Genomic DNA, 22,126 nt, shown 5'->3' with positions numbered 1-22,126 from the left:
GAAAGCAGTTATTACTCCGATATACAGGATATCTACATTCTGATATAGTAGTACAACAAGCAAAAAGTATAGCTGTTCCCCATTACAGCCAATCAGTCAGCAGCTTGCACAGTGTGGCCAAATCCCAGATTTCAGAGTCAAAACTTCCTAGAATATGACAACTTGAGAGATGCCAATGGAAATTTGTTGTTAAAGAAGTTGGAAACCCTTACATATACCCAGTGAAGTGACTGGCCTCAGGTGATACAGAGATGAAACAAATCCTACATAATTTGTACCTGTTTATCTGCAGTCTTCACTTCTCTACAGCCATTCAAAGTGCAGAATTTATAAAGCTTGTCTGAGCTTCCAGAAAGCAGGGGGATGGGGAACTGAATTTACACTCTGCAGAAGGCAGGGAGGAGAGCTGATGATTGGAGGGAAGGGACAAACCCCTTCACACAGCACCCAGGAAAAGAGCTGAGGCTGTCAATCACAGGCTGTGTGCTGGAGCTCCCTCCTGTCATCTTTTTGACCCCTTTCAAAAGGGCACCCCTGCTATGGGGAACCCACTTGCTCAGCAGGGGATCTCTCCGCTGATCCCTGCTAAACAGGTGGATGACAGGTCTGTGCCTACTCCGCTACACAAAGGGGCCTTTATCTCTTGGTGTTTGGAAAAGAGAGAAGACTCATGCAGGTAGAGGAACCAGGCAGCAGACCGAAACGACACTTAGTGCTCTGGATTGAAACAAGTACACACTATACAGGGATATGTGTTGTTCATCGTTCACGTCAGAGGTTTACAACCACTTTAAAGCAACTATTTATGAAACTACTATATGTCTGGCTGGCCTGTAAAGAAAATTTTGGGTGTCTTTAAGAGATAATAGTGCTGAAAAATGTTCAACAACTTCTACACTTCTGGGTGCCTGGTACTCCACTACACTCTGAAGGTTCATTGAGTCAGCCATTGGGGTTGATTTACTAAAACTGGAGTGTGCAAAATCTGGTGCAGCTGTGCATGGTAGCCAATCCGGTTCTAACTTCAGCTTGTTCAATTAGGCTGGAAGCCGATTGGTTTCTATGCAGAGCTGCACCAGATTTTGTACCCTCCATATTTATTAAAATCAACCCCATTATGTCTTGCAGTTATGTAGGGGCCAGTAGATAAGACCACAGAGTTCAGCAGTGGATGATGGTATCTTAACCACTTAGGCCCCAGCCCTATTTCGGACACTTTTTGTTTACAAGTTTAAATCAGTATTTTTTCCTAGAAAACTACTTAGAACCCCCAAACATTATACATATTTTTTTAGCAAAGACTGTGGAGAATAAAATGTCGGTCATTGTAATATTTTTTATCACGCGGTATTTGCGCAGCGGTCTTTAAAGCGCCATTTTTTTGGAAAATGTTTTAAAAATCACATTTCACTAATTTTAAAAAATACTAAACAGTAAAGTTAGCCCATTTTTTTTATATATTGTGAAAGAACATGTCACGCCGAGTAAATAGATACCCAACATGTTACGGTTTAAAATTGCGCCCCCCCGTGGGATCGCGACAAACTACGGTCAATAGAGATCTCAATCTGCGATGCTTTACATTTATTTAACGGTTACCAGTTTTGAGTTAGAGTGTAGCTCTTTTTTTTTAAATTACTGCTCACGCTCTGGCGATCGCGGCGATATCTCACATGTGTGGTTTGAACAGCGATTTCATTTGCGGCTCGACTTCCGTATAAGTTTTTTTTGTGCGCGAGCTAACGGTGACGGGGGCCTCTAAATTTTTTTTTTCCCCATTTATATTTTATTTATTTTTTTAACTTTATTAAAGTTTAAAAAAAAAAATAAAAATCTGATCACTTTTATTGTTGTCACAAGCAATGTAAACATCCCTTGTGACACCAATATGCAGTGACAGGTACACTTTATGGAGGGATCGAGGGTCTAAAAGATCCTAGACCCCTCCACTACACTTCCCTGTATGCAAAACGCCGAAAACGGCATTTTTGCATACAGCCGTTTTTTAAATTTGCCACCTTTTGCAGCACAGTAACCCGGAAGGGACGTCATGGACGCCGCCTCCGGGTTACGTCATCGGAGACCCGATCGATGCCGTTTCCGGCATTCATCGGGACTCCATCCAGCCGGCGGACGTGCCGGCTGGGTGCTCGGGGCTCCCGGTGGGACGGGAGCCCCGGGCAAAGCCACGGAAGGCGGCGGGAGGGGGGGGACGTCCCCTCCCGCCCCCCCCCCCCCCCGGGTACCGATCGAGCGGCTCCCGAGCCGCATCGGTCGGTACCGACGGAAAGCCAACCGTCGGCTCTAAACCACGGTACCGGGATGGTGCCTCTAGCTAGAGGCATCATCCCGGTACACTACCGCAAAGTTTACCGACGTAGACCTACGTTAGTATGCGGTAAGTGGTTAAACACCTGCCAGATGCGAAAAAGGTTTTTTTTCAGCAAGATTGTTTTTGAAGTGATATTCACATCTTTGTGTTACTGTAATGCAAGTTTATACAGAATTTCCATAGCAGCCATGAATACATCACTGTGTAGCAAACAAAAAGGTTTGAACAGAAGAATGATGGATTGCATCACATCAGATGTTTGTGCAGAATCAACAGTACCAGGCTGGAAGTCGATAACCATCCCACTGGTGGAGCTGTAACTAGTTTATGGATTTGCTGAGCAGAGTATTTTATTATACAGTACAGTATCGAATCTGCTGTGAAATTTTGGGGAGTAATCTGCACAACACAAAAAACTTGATGATCTACAGAATGATGGACATACAGTACACAGAATGGAAGGGCTATGTTGTGTTAGTGATGAATACCTGTCTTTTTCGTTTTCTACATAGAACATGTTTTGCATTCTACCCAACACCGTAAAACACACTTACAATTGTTTTCGCTGCACACCGTGATTTATGGGTTCTTGACATCAGAAATATCATTGATGTTCCAAATAAGATCAACCCTTTCTTATGGATCCTATTAGATCACTGTGATATTGTACACATTGAGGTGTCATTTAACCACTAGACCACCAGAAGTTTTTTTGTGATACGGCACTAAGTTACTTTAAAGCGAGTTCCACCCTGGGAATACTTTTTTTTTTTTTAAATAAAAATACCCCCGGGACAGTCAGGGCTAGTACCATTACACAATGGATAGCCTCTGATCTGTCCCGGGTTGCACTTACCTTTTAGGAGAAATGCTTACCTTGAAAAAGTATTGTCCAGCGCTGCCATCTCAGGTGTGGGCAGCTTGAAGCCAGCGCGATCCTCTTCTGCGTCCTCTTCCTTCTTCGGTCCCACGATGCACTGCGCCGGCCCCGCCGTCACTTCCGGTGCACGCGCGTCATGCCCAGAAGCTGTTTAGAAGGGAATGACGCGCCTACACCGGAACGTCGGGGCCGGTGCAGGCGCATTGATTCCTGGGAGCGATGACGTTCAGCTCCCAGGAATCATTGCAAAAGCCAGGAAGTGACGAATCGCCGTGGCCGCCGAGGGGAGGAAGAAGTAAGGTAAGTATATTTTCTCTATGAGGCAAGTAAAAAAAAAAAAAATTGCGATTATCAATTTGTTTTTCAGGTGACCCGGAGCGAGAAGATGGAGGTAAATATAAATTTAGGATGGAACTCCACTTTAACTGACAATTGCGCGGTTGTGCGACGCTACCCAAATAAATTTGATGTCCTTTTTCCCCCACAAATAGAGCTTTCTTTTAGTGGTATTTTATCACCCCTGCGGTTTTATGTTTTTGCGCTATAAACAAAAAAAGACCAACAATTTTGAAAAATAAAAAACTTTTTACTTTCTGCTATAAAACACCAAATGTAAAAAAGCAAAAAAGGTCTTCATCAATTTGGACCAAAATGTATTCTGCTACATATTTTTGGTAAAACAAAAAATCACAATAAGCATTTATTGATTGGTTTGAGCAAGAGTTTGTGTGTCCAAAAACTGAGCAAAAGTTTGTGTCCAAAAACTACGGGATATATTTATGGAATGTTTATTTTATTTTTTTTACTAGTAATGGCAGCGATCAGCGACTTATAGGGGGACTACGATATTGCAGCAGACAAATCAGACACCTGGCACTTTTTTTTTTGGGAACCAGTGACACCAATACAGTGATCAGTGCTAAAAATATGCACGGTCACTCTACTAATAACACTTGCAGGGAAGGGGTTACCATCAGGGGCGATCAAGGGGTTAAATATGTGGTTAAAGAGGAAGTAAACTCTTCCTTTTTTTTTTTCCACCTGCAAAGTAAATGCATCGCATACTAGCACATTATGTGACACTTGCCTGCAAACGAAGCTTGCGTTGTCCCTGCTGGGGGCCGCATCTATCTTCCTTCCAGGTCTGCGGACTCCGGCTGTATTACTGGCTGGTCACGGCACAGGGCTCTGAAGAAATGGCACGGGCGGCCGTTTCTTCAGAGCGCATGCGTCGATGACGTCATCGGCTACATGCAATGTAAATATCTCCTAAACAGTGCAAGATTAGGAGATAGTTACAGTACCTATAGGTAAGCCTTATTAAATTCTTATATAATAATACGTTTGCAGCGCTGCAACCTTATTATTATAATTTGAAAGTTGGTGTTGGTATATATACACACTGTTTGCACGCTGCTAGTTTTTTAAAGAGGCGCTGACATATATATTTTGTTTATCTTATTGAAGGCTTACTTACCTATGGATAAAAGTTCTCAAGGTGGGTTTACAACCACTTTAACGTGTTTTACTCTGCCCCTGCTTTGCAGGAAAATAAAACAGCACATTGCTGCTGTCAGAGAGTCCTGTCCCCCCCCAGCTCTCTTCAGTAATCTCCAGAGCCGATCATGGGTACAGCTGATTGGTTTGAGCTGCAGCCAATCGCAGCACAGCTGGGGCGCTTCCCTATCCGATGCGCAGAGCATCCAGTGCAGGAGAGCTGCTTTGTTACCGTATATGTACTGTATACTGTCGACAAGAAGTTAAAAATGAATGCCACCTGAACGCACCTAGGCAGAGCAGTGCAAAGCACAGATGTGAACCATCAGTGCTTCACATGCACTGCATTAAAATTAGTGCGCATACATTCTTGTGTGTGTAAGGGTGCACTGCAAGCACACAGAGGGGGGCTGCATTAATGTATATTAACCGAGTGTCAATGGGGCTGAATGGAAAGAAAAGTTATTCTTTTCTGAGAAGCAACACAGATTTGATTTCTCCCCGATGCTACGATAAATTAACTTCTGCACATGCTTCTTCCTGGCTCCCGGCTATTACTGATGCCAGGACTGTACTGCACAATTAATACATTTAGCAGTAAGGGAAAGAGGTTTGTTGGCAGAAAAGAGACATACAAGGTCTCTTCTACCGAAAAACTCACATCTGTTCCACGTTAGAAATACTCAACAATACAAGAGGAATTCTTTAACCACTGCCACACCAGGCCAATTCTGGCGATCCTCTCCTAAATGTAAAAAAACATTTTTTTTTGCTAGAAAAATGACTTAGAACTCCCAAACATTAAATATGTTTAGAGAGAAAAGAATGGCGGTCAAGAAGTGTTTTATGTCACACAGTATTTGCGCAAAACAAATTTTTATTTTCCCCTGGAAAAAAAAAAAAAAAAAAACTTGTATTCCCTTGTAATAGGAATAGGGCATGACAGGTTCTCTTTACAGAGAGATGTGGGGTCTATAAGAACCCACATCTCTCCTCTAGCCTGGAAAGACAGATCAAAAGAAAAAAAAAAAAAATGATCTTAGCCTTTCCCGTAAAAAAAAAAAAAAAAAACAACACGAAGTGTTTAGGTCTGCTGAGGCCGTGACGTGATTTTTAAACAAAAAAAAAAAAAAACATGTTATACTCACCTGCTCTATGCAGTGGTTTTGCACAGTGAAGCCACGATCTGCCTCTTCTGGGGTCTCCCATGGTCACTCCTGGCTTCACCCCAAAGCCAAGTTCCCCTTTAGCAAGCCACTTACTATAGGGGCACTCCTGCATGCTCGCTCCCGAGCCCTGCTCTGTGTGTCCATAAGCCAATGGCTCCTGCTGCTGTACCTGAGCCAATGAAGAATGAGAGAGTCGAGACCGCCTCAGCTCTCCTGCACATCACTGGATCGAGATTGGGCTTAGGTATGTATGGGGGGTGGTGGTGGTGGTGGTGGTGGGTCCTGTAGAGGAATTTGCATTAAACTGGATTTTTGTCTTACCGTAAAATCCTTTTCTCTGATGTTCATTGACAGGCACAGCTCCATATCTTCTTTGACCCTTAGGTTATGCTGCTCTCCATAGGAGTAAGACTAGGCGGAATCAAATTGGACTACGCCCCTAGGGCCGTCATAGGGGGTATACTTACTACTTCCTGCTATAGGACTTCAGTTTGTAACAAGCAGTGTCAGAAGAATATATAACCCAACTCAGAGGGGCGGTACTGTGTCAGTCAATGAACATCAGAGAAAAGAATCTTACGGTAAGACAAAAATTCAGTTTTGTCTTTCGTTCATTGATGGACACAGCTCCATATCTTCTTTGACCCTTGGGACATCCCAAAGCAGTGTCCACATGAGGGGTGGGAAAAACATAGCAATGCGCATAATTCCCAAAAAGGGCTAAACTTAGCCAACCAAGTAAACCAGGAGCTCAACCAGGAACAACTGGAGCTCACCAACAAGAAAGAATATGGCTTCAAGAGGCAACAGCAGCCTGCAAAACCTTGCGGCCTAATGCAGCATTGGCAGATGAAAGTACATCCACCTCGTAAAACTTGGTGAATGATGTATGCACAGACAACCATGTGGCTGCCTTGCACGCCTGAACCACTGACGCCTGAAGACAGAAGGCCCAGGAGGCACTAAGTGCCCTTGTGGAATGCGCCTTGACAGGGAAAAAAAAAAAGAGGAGCCTGCCTGACCCTTAATGGAATAGGCATGCACCATCTGCCTGATCCATCTGGAAATGGTTGTAGAAGATTTCAAACAAACTTCTTTCACGTTGTCATTATGGGGCATTATTTGTAGAATTTTGAGGAAAATAATGAATTTAATCCATTTTGGAATAAGGCTGTAACATAACAAAATTTGGAAAAAGTGCTGTAAATACTTTCCGGATGCACTGTACATTTTTTTTTTTTGCTCTTCTGAAAATTCAAAAAAAAATAGATATATATGAGCAAGTCTGGGGTGGAGGAACTTGACTGGCCTCCACAGAGTCCTGACCTCAACCCAATCTAACACCTTTGGGATGAAAGAGTTGGAGACTGTGAGCCAGGCCTTCTCATCCAACATCAGTGCCTGACCTCACAAATGCGCTTCTGGAAGAATGATCAAACATTCCCATAGACACATTCCTAAACCTTGTGGACAGCCTTCACAGAGGAGTTGAAGCTGTTATAGCTGCAAAGGGTGGGCCAACTTAATAATGAACACTACCAACTAAGACTGGGATTCCATTAAAATTCATGTGCGTGTAAAGGCAGGCGCCCCAATACATTTTGGTAATATAGTGTATATGCACACAGAAACACAACCAAGCTTTCCCCTGCTATGTCATGTTAAGCAGAGAGATGGTGAGGTATGTTTATAATAAAAATTAATCCTGCCTTTACTGTGCTGGCAGATCTTTATTATCAGTAGTAGACTAGATGTGCACACTGTCCTAATAAAGGGTTAAAGATCTCAAGGTTTGGGTGCTATATTGCATGTTAATAATACACTCTCTCCATTAATAAGCAAACTGCAAGCTGCTTATTGGAGTTCTGTGTAAAATCCTCAAATAATTTTTTATTTTTTCTTTAAAAGGTATGCTGTGCATATGAGAATAATACAGTGGACCTCTCTCAAGTTTGGATGCAATAGTGGAAGCACATTTTAAACCTGAAAGCCACAACCACTTACTGATATATCTTCTCAGGACGTTCTCTATCTGTTTCTGTTGGAAGCGACCTTTGATGACTAGCTGGTTGTTACCATCTATGGAACCACTATGAAAATAAAAAAGGGCAGGGGTTAAGGAAAGCAGAATCTAGAGGTTTTGCCCCCCAAAACGTACATAACTACATGAAAAGTGCAGAACAGGACATTTAGGCAAAATGCGTAAGTTATACTTTCACTTAAAAGATTTGTAAATTACTGTTTTGTGACAATCTACTTGGTTAAGTCACCAATCCACATACCATATCATTACTGAACAAATAACAAAGCAGACATTTCTCAGAATACTGCCTGCCAGAGACCCCTTTAAATCTAGAAAGTCAGGAGTGACCACTCCGGTCCTGCACACTGGTTCCAAGTCAGAGACTCAAAATAGTCAAGTCACCAGATCGGCTTGGCAGGATACAAGCATTCTCCGAAAAGGAGGTCAATGGAGGCATTCATATTCTCAGGACTGACACGGGTGTATGTATGTATGTATGTATGTATGTATGTATGTATGTATGTATGTATGTATGTATGTATGTATGTATATATATATATATATATATATATATATATATATATATATATATATATATATATATATATATATATATATACACACACACACATATATATCTATACACACACACACACACACGTATAGTCCTCTATATATACACACAATTCTATACCCACAGTTAATCCAGAGGAAGGCAAAAAAAAAAAAACCCCCAGTAAAGCATGATTCAATTCGCTCCAGCAGGGGAAAATATATGATACCCCGAGATGCAATCAGATATTCTCTGGATCAACTTTACGTATAAATGTGATAACTCAGTTATATTATGTACATTTAGAAAATAATTCAAGCCTTTTAGTGTGAAAGGAGCCTTAGTGCCGATTCACACTTACACGATCACAGACATCGCTCGCATATGATTCGGAGCGCACTGTTCCTAAAATCACGTGCGATTTCTGTGCGGTGCGAGTTCAGCCATACAGTTTGTATGGCTGAATTCGCACCGCAATCGCAGTGAACTCGCACAGGACCCTTTTTTTGGTCCGCAACAGAATTGAATCGCATGGTGGTTCACACTAGTGCGCTCCGATTCCTGTGCGAACTGTCAGATCGCACTGCGATATGCGATCTGATGGTAAAAAAACCCCAAACTAGATGGGATAATATAGCGCTTGCTAGTAAGAACAGGTGCAAATAGGGATAAAATACCAATTAAAAAGCTATCATCAATAACTAAAATCTATGCCCTTAAAATTGCACAGTGAGACAGTATATATAAATAAGTGACAATATAAATAAATAGGTGTAGTAATAGTGCCAAGTGAAGTCCAAAATAGTTCATAAGTGACTCTGTGATAAATAGTCCAAAAAAGTGCCAGAAAAGGTGCAAGTGCTTGGTGCTGGATCCTCCAATGTTCCAGGAAATCCAATCACAGAGGTGACTTTCAGAAGAAAGATAGGATGTAAACTCACCAGATATGGTGGGTCTCAAATGCCATACGACAAAGAGACCAGTAGTGCTTTATGACCCTCCAGGTCAGAGAAATGGTGACTGCTGGGCTCTGATCCCCCTAGACCGGAATCCCCCACGTAAAACGGATAGGGTCCCCGAGGTCTTTCACACACAGCACAGCTCAGCGTCCTCGGGGACCCTATCCGTATACGTTTTACGTATATATATATATATATATATGTCTGAACTTATCACTGGTGGCTTGAGGGCACACTGAAACACACTACTTTAAGGCAGGCTACGTTCACATCTTGGCGTTGCTATTAACAGGCATTTTTGTGCAGGCGTTTTTAGGTTGACAAATGAACAATGAAAAAAAAAAATAAAAAAAAACGCCTGTAATATGCCCAAAAAGAAGCTTGTGTACTTTTTTGAGCGTTTTTCTTAAAACATCAAAACGCTCAGATGTGAACAGGGGCCATTGAAATGAATAGGCTTTGTTTTGCTGGGCATTTTCTGAGCTGATCCTGGAGCAGAAAAACGTCCCAAAACGCCTACCTGTGAACTTAGCCTTAAGGTCCCTTAACTGCATCACACACTTCTCATGAAAAGGTGATGCATAGTCTCATACTGTGCTAATGCAAAACACAATAAAAAAAAAAAAAAAAGACAAAGTGCTACTTTCATTTTACTGTAAATATAACATGTGAGAAGAGCAAATGTTTGGTGCGGTGAGGAGCGTGTATTATATCAGATGAGTTATCAGCTGTCAGTCTCTGATTCTTAGATCAATACTATGAATGGCATTCATTTGAGGACTCACCTTGTACCCAATTCAGCTAATAAGAAAGCCAGAAGATGTTTTGGCTGACGATGTAATCTGTAAAAGGAACATTGCAGAAAAGGTTGTTACTGGTTATCGTTACATAACAAGGAGCGCTTCAATGCAGAACAGCAGGAAAAGCTCGCCAGCGGATACTTACAGTTTGCAGATGTCTGTAAAATTCACAAAGGAGGTTTTCTTTGTTCCTACTCGGACGACCTGAGGCGGCTTCATGACAAACTTCCTCTTCTCTCCGGCTACCATGTCGGGGTTTTTCTCCCTCATGATGTTAAAGACTCGGTTAAGCAGCTACAATGGAAAGAGGCAGCAAAGAAAGGACTTGTTCAATTAGTAATAAAATAAAGAATAACTAAAGGCAACCTATGAGGTTTTTTTGCTGTCCGTGCCCCCGTTAAGAAGATTCCCTCTCTCCATTTGTCCTGTTTGCCATTATTATAGAAAATAAAAAAATCCCAACTTTTGGGTTGTCCCCAAAAAACTAAATAGAGGGGAAAACTTTCAATGGAGACACTGGTTCTGATGACCTGGGGGTCCCCAAGGAATTCCCTTAATTTGCAGGGATTTCCTCTCACTTCCTGTTTGGATATAGGACAGGAAGGGAAGGAAAATCCCTGCAAAAGGGACACAGAATGTGGGGGAAAAAAAAAAAAATCTGACAGAGGTTATAACCCTCCCTTGCTCGATTCAAAGTGGAAAAATAAAAAAGTTTTACCTATAATTCTACTTTAAGGACACCTGTATAAAGAAAAAACAGAAAATGCTAGCTGCCTGGCTGTCACACAGAACTAAAACCTTCAAAGTGGATGTAATCTCAACTGAAAAATATTTAGTTTGCTTAACCACTTCAGCTCCGAAAGGTTTTACCCCCCTGAATGAGCAGACCATTTTTTGTGATACGGCACTGCGTTGCTTTAATTGACAATTGCGCGGTCGTGCAACGCTGTACCCAAAAAAAGTTGATGTCTTTTTCCCCCACAAATAGAGCTTTCCTTAAAAAAAAAAAAAAAAAAATATATTATATATATATATATATATATATATATATATATATATATTTTTTTTTTTTTTTTAAACTTTCTGCTATCAAATATTCCCAATTAAAAAAAAAATTGAATATTCCCATCAATTTAGGCCAATATGTATTCTGCTACATATTTTTGGTAAAAAAAAAATCCTAATAAGTGTATTTTGATTGGCTTGCGCAAAAGTTATAGCATCTACAAACTATGGGATACAGTTATGGAATGCGACATTGCGGCAGACAAATCTGACACTAAAGCCCCGTACACACGTACCGATCGTCGGCCAAACGATCGGCCGTCTTTTGTCTGAGGGTTGTCTTGTCTGTTGAAAAGTGCAAAAGACTGCACACGAATTTTGTCGGCCAACAACAGCCGACTGCAGAAGTGATGTCATGTGATGGTTAACTTTCCGTGTCTTTTTTCTTTTCTGAGCATGCCCAGTCTTGCAAATCTGCTGTCTGTCGGCCGAAATCTGTACTGACTGGCGAACAATCGGCCGTTCTGGTGTCGGCATACAAAAATTTTAATGCCTGCAAGACAGATACTGTTCGACCGAAAGTGCGCTGTCGGCAGCATCATACTAACAAGCCGAAAATCGGCCGAACATTTTCGGCTGACAATCGGTACGTGTGTACGGGCCTTTAGTGACACTTTTTGGGGATCAGTGACACCAATACAGTGATCAGTGCTAAAAAAAAATGCACTGTTACTGTATAAATGACACTGGCATGGAAGGGGTTGAACACTAGAGGTGATCGAGGGGTTAAGTGTCCTTCTAGGGCAGTGCTTCTCAACTCCGGTCCTCAGGACCCACTAACAGGCAAGATTTTAAGTATTACTTTGGGAAGATGCAGATTAGAATACTGCAATCACTGAGCAGCAAATGATATCACCTATGATGTATTGCAGTTATCTTGCAAACCTGGCCTGTTAGTGGGTCCCGAGGACAGGAGTTGAGAACCACTGTCCATGGGAATGCTTTCTAACTGTGTGGGTGGGTGGGAGGGGATGGATGTGCTAGAGGAAGAGAGAGATATGCGTTTCAGCTTAGCTGAAACACAAGATCTCTCTCTGCCTCTGTGACAGAACAGCAGTCTGCCTTGTTTACATAGGCAGACGGCTGTTCTGTCATTCCCCTGCATGATCCCGGGTGGTCATCGTGCCCCCGAGAACCCCTGCACAAAATCACGCACCTATACGCGGTTTTGCGCGGCCGGGCCGTCCTGCCACAGTATATAGGAGGTCCGAAAGTGGTTAAAGAGACATTGTCACCTTACAAATTCAAGGAAAAGTAATAGTGTCTGTGCAACGGGACCCCCTGATACTTACCTTACTGGTGCTCCACCATCACAGCCAGCACTAGGATCCCCAGTGTTGGCAGCAGTTTGACCCCACTAGCTCAGCCACCTGGCAGTGCTTAGAGACGTAGTGACTGGATGCTAGACAGAACACAGTCGCATGAGGAATTAGGTGGATTCTGACAAATTACATACTTTAAAGCGGTGTTTCTCAACCTTTTTCCAGTTGTGGCACCCTTAACAATTCTGCACAATCTCGAGGCACCCCATTCTAAAAAATGTAAAATAACCCCTAAACTAATGTTTTACATAATGCAGCAAAATCCATTCACATGGGACATCCAACATTACAAGTGATTTACTTCTCCACTATTGCAAACTGGTACGGACTAGTATTTTAGGGTTTCTCTTCTCCCTCAGTTTCTCTTCTATTTGCTAATGTGACCCCAGTGCTGATGGAGAAGGGATGAGGAGTAAATAAGGATGCTGTGCTGCTTTTACTAGGGCAAGAGATTGATTCTAGTACCTGCTTTGCAGACACACAAAATACATCCCTTCCCCGTCAGAACTGATCTGCCTTGATTACATAGGCATATCTCAGTTCTCTGTGTATTGCCGACGATCGACAGGTGCCTGAGGACATTGAGTGCTTTGCACCCACAGATCGGCTTCTGTTGTGAATATTCGCAGCAGTAGTGGTGTGTGTCTCCTGCAGGTGGAAATGCAGAATCATGTATGTATACACAAAATTGTGCACACAGCTGCAACTACGTAGCAGTAAAACAGTTATAGGGCGGTTGGCAAGTGGTTAAGGAGTTAATTTGTTAAAACAAGAGTGCGCAAAATCTGGTGCAGTTATTCATGGTAGCCAATCAGCTTCAAACTGCAGCTTGCTCAATTAGGCTTTGACAAAATAAACTGGAAGATGATTGGTTTCTCTGCAGAGGTGCACCAGATTTTGCACTCTCCAGTTTTAGTAGGTCAAACCCTAAATATTTAAAGGAGGTACATTATAAATGTAAACTCACCTCATCATAAGTGTAATCTCTTTCTGTGCCAGCCCATGCAGGCCCAAGTGAAGAACTAAAAGAGATTCCATCATCTTTTTTATCGTCAGTTTCTTCCGGGGCTGAAAGATGCAAGACAATTATCACAGTATGCACACAAACAGCCCCCCATAAATGAACCCAAAATCGATATAAATTTAAAAAAACTGCTCTTTGGTCTTTCTGCTAAGTAACAAATTTCATGGAGAAGAATATTGAAAGAAACCTATAAACCATGTAGGGGGCCATGCATGTATTCACTGCCATTTTATGCACACAACAAACATGTCACACTGATAATGTTCTCTCTGCACGGAACCTTCTCAAGCCTAAGAAAATGTTGTGTATATTTTATTAAAATTTAAAGGCATAACTAAAATGAGCAGGGCTGGTTTCCCCTGTGCCAAAAAAAAAATTGGATTTTTGCCTTACTGTAAAATCCTTTTCTCTGAAGTTCATTGACGGACGCAGTCTCTGTTCTTCATAACAGTAGGGTTATACTGCCCCCTACAGGAGTAGGACACTAGGCAGAAAAAAAAGTTCTGGCTACGCCTATGGGCAGTCTCAGGGGGTATACCCTCTCTCCCCGTTATAGGATGTCAGTTTTGTATCAAAGCAGTGTCAGAGAAAACAATACCAACCCAACTCAAAATAGAGGGGCGGGTACTGCGGCCGTTAATGAACTGCAGAGAAAAGGATTTTACAGTATTCATTTGCAGACGCAGTCTCCGTTCTTCATAACAGTAGGGACATTCAAAAGCAGTGCCTTAAAGATGAGGGGTGGGAACAGCAGAAAGTAATTCCCCAAGGCTGAACCATAGCCAACAAGGCAACATAGAACTCATCAGAACAAGATGAGACTCACCTGAAAAAACCTTAAACACCCTCAAGGGCAGAGAGACCCACGTCTGCGGTGGCTGAATCCGATTCAGAATCTGACACATCAGATGAGGCAGGGGTAGGTGGGGGTGTTTCTTGGCATCTCGCCCCTTACAGGCCACCTCCACCCGGGACACAAAGGATTCCAAGACTGCCGACAGTGCATCTATGGATAGCTGGGCTCTGGAGGGCCCTGCGGCCTCCTTGAGGGGTTAGAAAGTTCCGCATGGTCCATGTTGCACCAGTGGAACCCCATAGCAAAAAGTCCAAAAAAAACTTTTTTTTTTTTTTTTAACGTCCTACCGCGTTATAGCGCCCCCAAGAGGTCATGCAGAACGCACAGAGACCCCCCCCCCCCCAGACTCAACACCAGCACCAAAGATGCACCAGGAAGGCCCAGAATGTCTGCACAGGACGTGTCTGCAAGCAATCTTGATCAGCAGAGAAAAACCTGAGTTTCAGAACTAGGGTAAAGGGAGGGGCTCCACCACCACCAAAAAACGCCTCTAGAACATTTAAAATCAATGGGAATCCACCGCAAAATAGCCGCTCGGGTGTACCAAGATGGCTGCCAAACTGCCTCAGCACACAGCCTACGAGAAAATGGCGGCGAAGCTTCTAGGAGCCCACAAGGGGACCCCCCAGTCTCCTGGAAAGGATCAACAGGAAAAGGGGCACTGGAGTTACAGGTAAACCCCCCCACCAATGGCCTGCGCCCGGTCTCAGCCCCCAGGAGTAGCTCCAATCGCCCTGTAGCACCAGTAGTGTGTGTGGGGGGGGGGGGGGGGGCATGACAGGACAGAGGGGAACCTGGGAAAATGAGGGTCCGACCGTCCCAACGAGGGGCCCACGTCCAACCCAAAACCCGCCATGGGGAGAGGGGGGAAACATTTACTTACTGTAGCTGGAACAGGAGGACGCCATCTCCTGACAGAACCTCTTGGGGGGGGGGGGGGCTGTCAGCCAATAGGAACGCTGCGACTTGGGCCTAGACCAAGGTCGTATGCGACCTGGCAAGACGTTTAACTCGCAGTGCGAGTCCCCATCCGGTAGGACTATGTTGTGGCCGACCTAGCGCGAAGCTGGGGTCTGCGCGCGCATGCTCACTGACCGGCTGGGGTGACCACTGGATCTTTACATCCATCCCGTCGCCCGGATCCGGCATAGTTGCTTGTAGATATTAAAACAGTTAAATATGGTAAAAAACGAGCTAGGAAAAAAAAAAAGAAAAAACTTTTGCCGGGACCAGAGATCCCAGCAAGGAACTAGGTCCTCACTCCTGACTAGGCAGATTAAAACTGAAATCCTACAGCAGGGAGAGAGGAGAGGGTACACCCCCTGAGACTGCCCATAGGCATAGCCAGAACTTTTTTTCTGCCTAGTGTCCTACTCCTGTAGGGGGCAGTATAACCCTACTGTTATGAAGAACAGAGACAAACTGTGTCCTTCAATGAACGACAGACGCAATTTGTTTTTTTTTTTTTAAGTTTTGGACATAGACTGTTGTCATTTAAGAAATCTCCCTTCCTGTCAAAACTGTCCTGCTGTCTCAAGAACAGGAAGTAAGAAGGAACCATCAGAAAAAGTTATTGTCTGTCTGGTTTTAACCAATCAGAACCGGGCACATTCATCCCCCACCTGCCCAGGCCAATTTTCAGCTTTCAGTGCTGTGTCACTTTGAATGACAATTGTACGGTCATGCAATGCTGTACCAAAAAAATATTGTCAAGTCATTTTTATCCTTCACTGATGGGCACGGATGAGGGGGCAACAACATGCAGTGCTGATGGGCCCACTTTATGGGCATTAAAAGACACCGCTGGTGGGACTGCACTGGTAATCAATGCACTAATTTTCAGCTAGACCTCCCCCCTCAGGAGATCCGCTTATCCGCTCTCCTCTACTGTTAGTGCGAGTAGAGGAATGCCGATAACTGCCACATCCTATTTACACTGCGATCACATGGTAAAGAGCCTACGCTACAGGCTCTTTACGTGTCCGAGTGACACATCCCTCCACCAATCACTGCAATGCGTGTCCCCGGGGGCGTGCACGAGGACAAAATATGATGTCCAGTCATAACAATGAAACCCCCGCCTGGCCGTCATTTTGCTATAGGCCAGGCAGGAAGGTGTTAACCAGTTTCTTGGTCACTGACTTGACACAAATATACAATTGTATACTTGCTCAAGGTCAGTGACTCAGAAGTTTGGGTTTGAGAGCCAGCCAACTAGCATTTTCAGGAGATATGGCTGTTTTTTGCAAGGCTCTGCAATTTGGAAACTTGCAATACATAGCTTCAGATATCTGCTCTAAAACGTACCTTCAACTTGATCGATAAAATCAACACCCTCAGGGAACTTCACCTTCTTTTTCTTCTTCTTTGTCAGAATTAAGTCCAAGTCATCCTCCTGGGACTCTGAGGCCTCCTGCACTTCGCTCTCAATCTTTAAATTCTGTCATGCAAGAGGCACCATGGATATCAACATTCCTGAACAGGCACCAGCAAGGAAAAAAAATCTGGCAAAATATTTATATACTACCTTAACGCCTTCTTCTACTTCTTCTATTTCAAACTTTTTCGTCTTTTTTTTCTTCTTTTTCTGATTCAAAAAGTTCAGGTCATCCAGATCATCAGGAGCATCTAAAAACAGAAGACAGTGTTCTAGGTTAATAAAAAAATAACCTATCACATAACATTTTATTTAGGTAAATTAGGAAGGAGAACCTCTACTTTTAAACGCTAAGTTCACCTTTGGAACATGTTACAGGTTCCAGCTCCTGTCTCCTCTCGCCCGCCCCCCCCCCCCCCCCCCGATCCTCCTTTCCTGTGACAGTGGGCGAGGGATCTCCCCCCCACACCTGCTACCAGAATGTAACCACTTTAGCCCCAGAAGATTTGGCTGCTCAAAGACCAGGCCCAATTTTGTGATTCGGCACTGCGTGACTAACAGGCAATTGTGTGGTCGTGCAACACTAACAGAGCTTTCTTTTGGTGGTATTTGATCACCTGTGCGATTTTTATTTTTTGCGCTATAAACAAAAAAGAGCGACAAGTTTTTTTATATGAAATTCTCAAAAAAAATAAAAAAAATGTAAAAATCAAAATTTAACATTTTAGGCCAATTTGTTTTCTGCTACATATTTTTGAAAAACAAAAAAAAACAAAAAAAAACACGCAATAAGTGTATTTTGATTGGTTTGCGCAAAAGTTATTGTGTTTACTAACTACGGGAAAGATTTGTCATTTTTTTTTTTTTTTTTTTTTTTTTTACTAGTAATGGCGGTGATCTGCGATTTTTTGCGGGACTACGACATTGTGGCGGACAGATCGGACCCCTGACTGGCATTTTTGGGAGTACTAGTTACATTACTACAGTAATCAGTGCTATAAATATGCACTGTTACTGCCAAAATGACACTGGCAGGGAAGGGGTTAACTTTATTGGTGATCAAGGGGTTAAGTGTGACCCTAGGGATGTGATTCTAACTTTCAGGGGGCGTGGCTTGTTAGATCATCACAGAGACATACGATCCTATATAGCAGGATCGCATATAGCCTCTGTGATGATCTAAGGGAGAATGACAGGCGGCTGTGTTTACATCGGCCGCCTGTCTTTCTCCCTCTGCAGCAGGAGATCGTGAGTGACCGGCGGCCATCGGAGCCGCCGGTCACTCGCGCTAGCGCCCCAGGGAACGAGCGGGGGCGCGCCCGCCCCCCAGAGGGGGCTGAGCGAGTGACGTACCCTTACGTCACTTTGCCCAGCAGAGGCTTCCTGCTGCAGTATATCTGCGGTGGGCGGTCGTTATGTGGTGAAAAACAGAGTTCTGTGAATAAACGACATCTCCCCTTGCCCTCTGCAGGGAATGGCTTGTAGTTTTCAATTAATTATGAGGGTGCTAGTGAGCGTCCTCGGAGTTCTCCGATTCTTCCTGCCATTCAGTAACTGTCTGTGCTGTGAGTGTTTGCAGGATTCTGGCACTGCGTCCACAATCTGCTGATTGTGGGTGCAATGCTTTATAGGCTGCAGAGTAAATAAAAAATTAAAATGCACATTTTTTTTTTTTAACCTGCAAAAAAGATGTGCATTTATTAATTTTTTTATTTTAAGGTGAACTTATCTTTTAAGTTGTTATACCATGAGCCTCCTCTTTAAATTATTAGTTTTCCCCTGATTTTCCCTTGTAGTCCTCTTCGTCTGAAAGGCTGCGTTTTTAAGTTTAAATACACTTTAATTCCAGTCACTGTGGCCGGAGATATCACACACATTCCAGATAGATTTATACTCACCTAGGCGGATGCAGCATCGATCCGGCTCTGCAGTGAGAACTGAGTGCTCAAACTCTGCTAATTGCTCATTTCTGCCCTCCACGCTAAGCAGAGTCGTGACTGTCACCAGCTCTCTGCTCTGCCCCTTCAACACTATGGAGGGGCTGGCTAAGGCTCTCAGCAGAGCGCGGAGAGGCTGAGCCAGGTGCCAGTCCAGGCATTTGGGTGGATCTGGATCATACAGTCGGGATCTTTCCAGGGTTGGGATCAGCTAAGTGACGTCAGCTGAGAGCGGACTTTAGCCCGCTGTCTACTGAAAACAGGCCACAGGAGTGCAGAATGAACTGAATTCCTGTACCTACAGGGGAAGTATAGCCAAACTAGCTTTGGCTATACTTCTCCTATAATGGCATCGACCAATGAACTGAACACACTAACAAATAAATGTGATCTGCAAGCAAGAACAGGGGCCAAGAAATGGAAGGAAACAAGGATTGCACTGCACCTTTCTTCCTAAAGGACTCGTCATCTGCATCCACATCCTTGTCCTCCACTGGTTCTGGTTCTACCTCCTTCGTTTCAGGGATCTGGGTCTCTTCCACCTGCTGTTCCCCCTCTTCATCCAACATAAAGGGCTTCTTCTTCTTCTTTTTCTTCTTGCTCATAGTAGGGTCGAAAATCATCTAAAAGGATAACACAAAATAGAAATGAATTTCCCTCCGCCAGGCTTTAGTGAACACAATCTCCGTTCATATACTAACTACACGTGTAAAGACCGAGGATCCACTTGCAACCACAAGGTGGAGCTCTATGCAAATTCTGAGTGAAGCGTTTTTATCTCTGCTGCTTTGCTGAAAACAGACTTGAAAGGGGAAGCCCTCTACTTTACATAGCAGAGATTGGCATGAAGGGGTTTGCTGGGCTGTTTTAAAAAAAGCCCAGCATTCTTTTCAAACTGAATGTCAGGGATTCCCTCCCCCTCAATTACAAAAAGAGGGAAAAGACAGTTTATAAATCTATCAAAAAACTATGGACTAAAATCTGGGTGCATAAAACACAACGGTACCACCATGTGAGGATACAACGTCAATCAGTGAACATAACACCTTGTACCCTTCACACATCTAATATTACAGTTTGGTAAAGGACAACTATATGATATAGGCACCTACTGTAACCCCCCCCCCCCCCCCCGTGAACTCACACCAAAATAATGACCACAAAATGATGCAACAGAAAGAAATCCAAGAATGCCTTCACTTAGAGGATGAGGCAACACACGGAAAGGATTTGAGAACAGTGAATTTATGATGGCAGCTCCTATTTAAACATCTCTGAATCATACACAAGTAAATAAACGGGTTATAAAAAAGATCCTGCAATCGTATGCAGTAAATCTTCTGCCTAAAAGCTGGCCATTACACATGGATCAAACTTTGAGTTGAATGAAGTTTAACTACTTAAAGCGGAGTTCCGCCTCCCCCTCCAAAAATTAAAAGTCAGCAGATACCCCTACTGTACACATACTGTAGCTGCTGACTTTTAATATTAGGACACTTACCTGTCCTGGAGTCCAGCGATGTCGGCACCGCAGCCAATGTTTCCATCGTCTGTCGGGTGCTGCCACTGCAATTGCCGGTAAGGGAACCCGGCAGTGAAGCCTTGTGGCTTCACGAGCGGGTCCCTACTTCGCATGCGAAGCGTGCTGCGAAGAGGGAAGAGGGGGCCGAACTTCCGAGGGATGACGCCGTATCCCGGAAGTGGGGAAGGGTACCTGTCAAAAACAGGTACCCATTCCCCTCTCCATCCTGAAAGGTGCCAAATGTAGCACCGGAGGGGGGGAGGGGTTACAAAAGAGCATAAGTTCCACTTTTGGGTGGAACTCCGCTTTACCTCAATACTGGGCACTTAAACCCCCTTCCTTCCCAGACCAATTTTCAGCTTTTAGCGCTGTTGCATTTTGAATGACAATTGCGCGGTCATGCAACACTGTACCTAAACCAAATTTATGTCATTTTTTCCCCACAAATAGAGCTTTCTTTTGGTGGTATTTGATCACCGCCAGGTTTTTTCTTTTTTGGTGCACAAATAAAAAAACCAAAAAGTTTGAAAAAAAAAAAAAAAAGTTTTTTTGTTTAGGTTATAAAATTTTGTAAATAGATAAGTTTTTTCCTGCACTGATGAGCACTGATGACGCCGCACTGACAGGCACTGAGGAGACACTGATGGGGTGGCACTGATGGGGTGGCACTGATATGCAGCACTGATGGGCACTGATATGTGGCACTGATAGATAGCACTGATATGCAGAATTGGTGGGCACTGATAGGCACTGATGGGCAGCACTGATGGGTGGCACCGATGGGCAGCACTGATCGGGGGCACTGATAGGCAGCACTGGTGGGCAATAATGGGCGGCACTGATAGATGCCAATAACGGGCACTGGTGGGCAGCACTGATAGATGGCATTGGTGGGCAGCACTGATAGGGGGGCACCACTGGCAGGCTCTCTGAGCCCTGTTTGCCATCCCTGGTGGTCATGGTGGGCATCCCTGGTGGTCATCCCTGGTGGCTCTAGTGGCATCCCCTCCCCCCAGGGCTGCACTGGTAATCAATCATCTGATTACCAGCACAGACCCCCCCTGTGATCAGTGAGTAATTAGAAATACTCACTGATCACCCCAGCTGCAGAATCGATTCTCTGATCTTCTCCTCACTGACAGGATCTGTCAGGAGGAGAAGAGATCGAAGCCGTTACAACGGCTGTATTGACATTACATGACGGTTGTGATTGGTCACAGCCGTCATGTGATCAGGAGGGCCAATCACAGGGCCCTCCTGCCGAGTCTTGTTGCTCTGTGTCCTAGGGACACAGGCACATCGAGATCGCGCCGCTGCGCGTGCCCGCGGCGGCGCGATCTCGCTCCTTCTGAAGGACGTTCCGGAACGTCCATTCAGAAGGAGGAGACTCCCGCCCGGCCGTATATGTACTATGGCCCGGGTGGGAGGTGGTTAAAGACCAGGCCTCTTCTGGCACTTTTTGTTGACAAGTAAAAAAATGTTTATTTTTTGCTAGAAAAATACTTAGAATCCTCAAACACATATCAGAGCTGCACGATTCTGGATAAAATTAGAATCACAATTTGTTTGCTTAGAATAAAGATCACGATTCTCTCACTATTCTCAGGGTAAAATCTTTTACATTATACAAAAAAAGTCTGCTCACTTAAAGCGGAGTTCCAGCCTAATCGCACACTCACCTGTCCCACGGTCCAGCAATGCGCCGTCTTCTCCCTCTCTGCTCCACGGCATCACTGATGTGGGCACCCGGCTGTGACAGTTTGCGGCTTCACAGCCGGGTACGCACTGCGCATGCGCGAGTTGCGCTACG

General features: G+C 44.0%; 1 protein-coding gene across 1 annotated transcript in view; it reads right to left on the bottom strand.

Moving 5' to 3' along the window:
- Window positions 1–22,126, bottom strand: part of EIF2S2 (eukaryotic translation initiation factor 2 subunit beta) — a 30,186-nt gene that overhangs the window by 521 nt on the left and 7,539 nt on the right. Inside the window, exons 2-8 of the mRNA XM_082272636.1 lie at window positions 19,240–19,417; window positions 17,008–17,108; window positions 16,788–16,920; window positions 13,568–13,668; window positions 10,359–10,507; window positions 10,199–10,255; window positions 7,883–7,968 (exon numbers count right to left, since the gene is read on the bottom strand). Of these exons, the coding sequence (XP_082128762.1) occupies window positions 7,883–7,968; window positions 10,199–10,255; window positions 10,359–10,507; window positions 13,568–13,668; window positions 16,788–16,920; window positions 17,008–17,108; window positions 19,240–19,417 (805 nt within the window). The remainder of the gene's footprint in view (window positions 1–7,882; window positions 7,969–10,198; window positions 10,256–10,358; window positions 10,508–13,567; window positions 13,669–16,787; window positions 16,921–17,007; window positions 17,109–19,239; window positions 19,418–22,126) is intronic.

The sequence above is a fragment of the Pelophylax lessonae genome (assembly GCF_965119305.1).
Source record: "Pelophylax lessonae genome assembly, chromosome: 11".
Classification (NCBI taxonomy): domain Eukaryota; kingdom Metazoa; phylum Chordata; class Amphibia; order Anura; family Ranidae; genus Pelophylax; species Pelophylax lessonae.
This window is presented reverse-complemented; position numbering and strand designations above follow the sequence as displayed.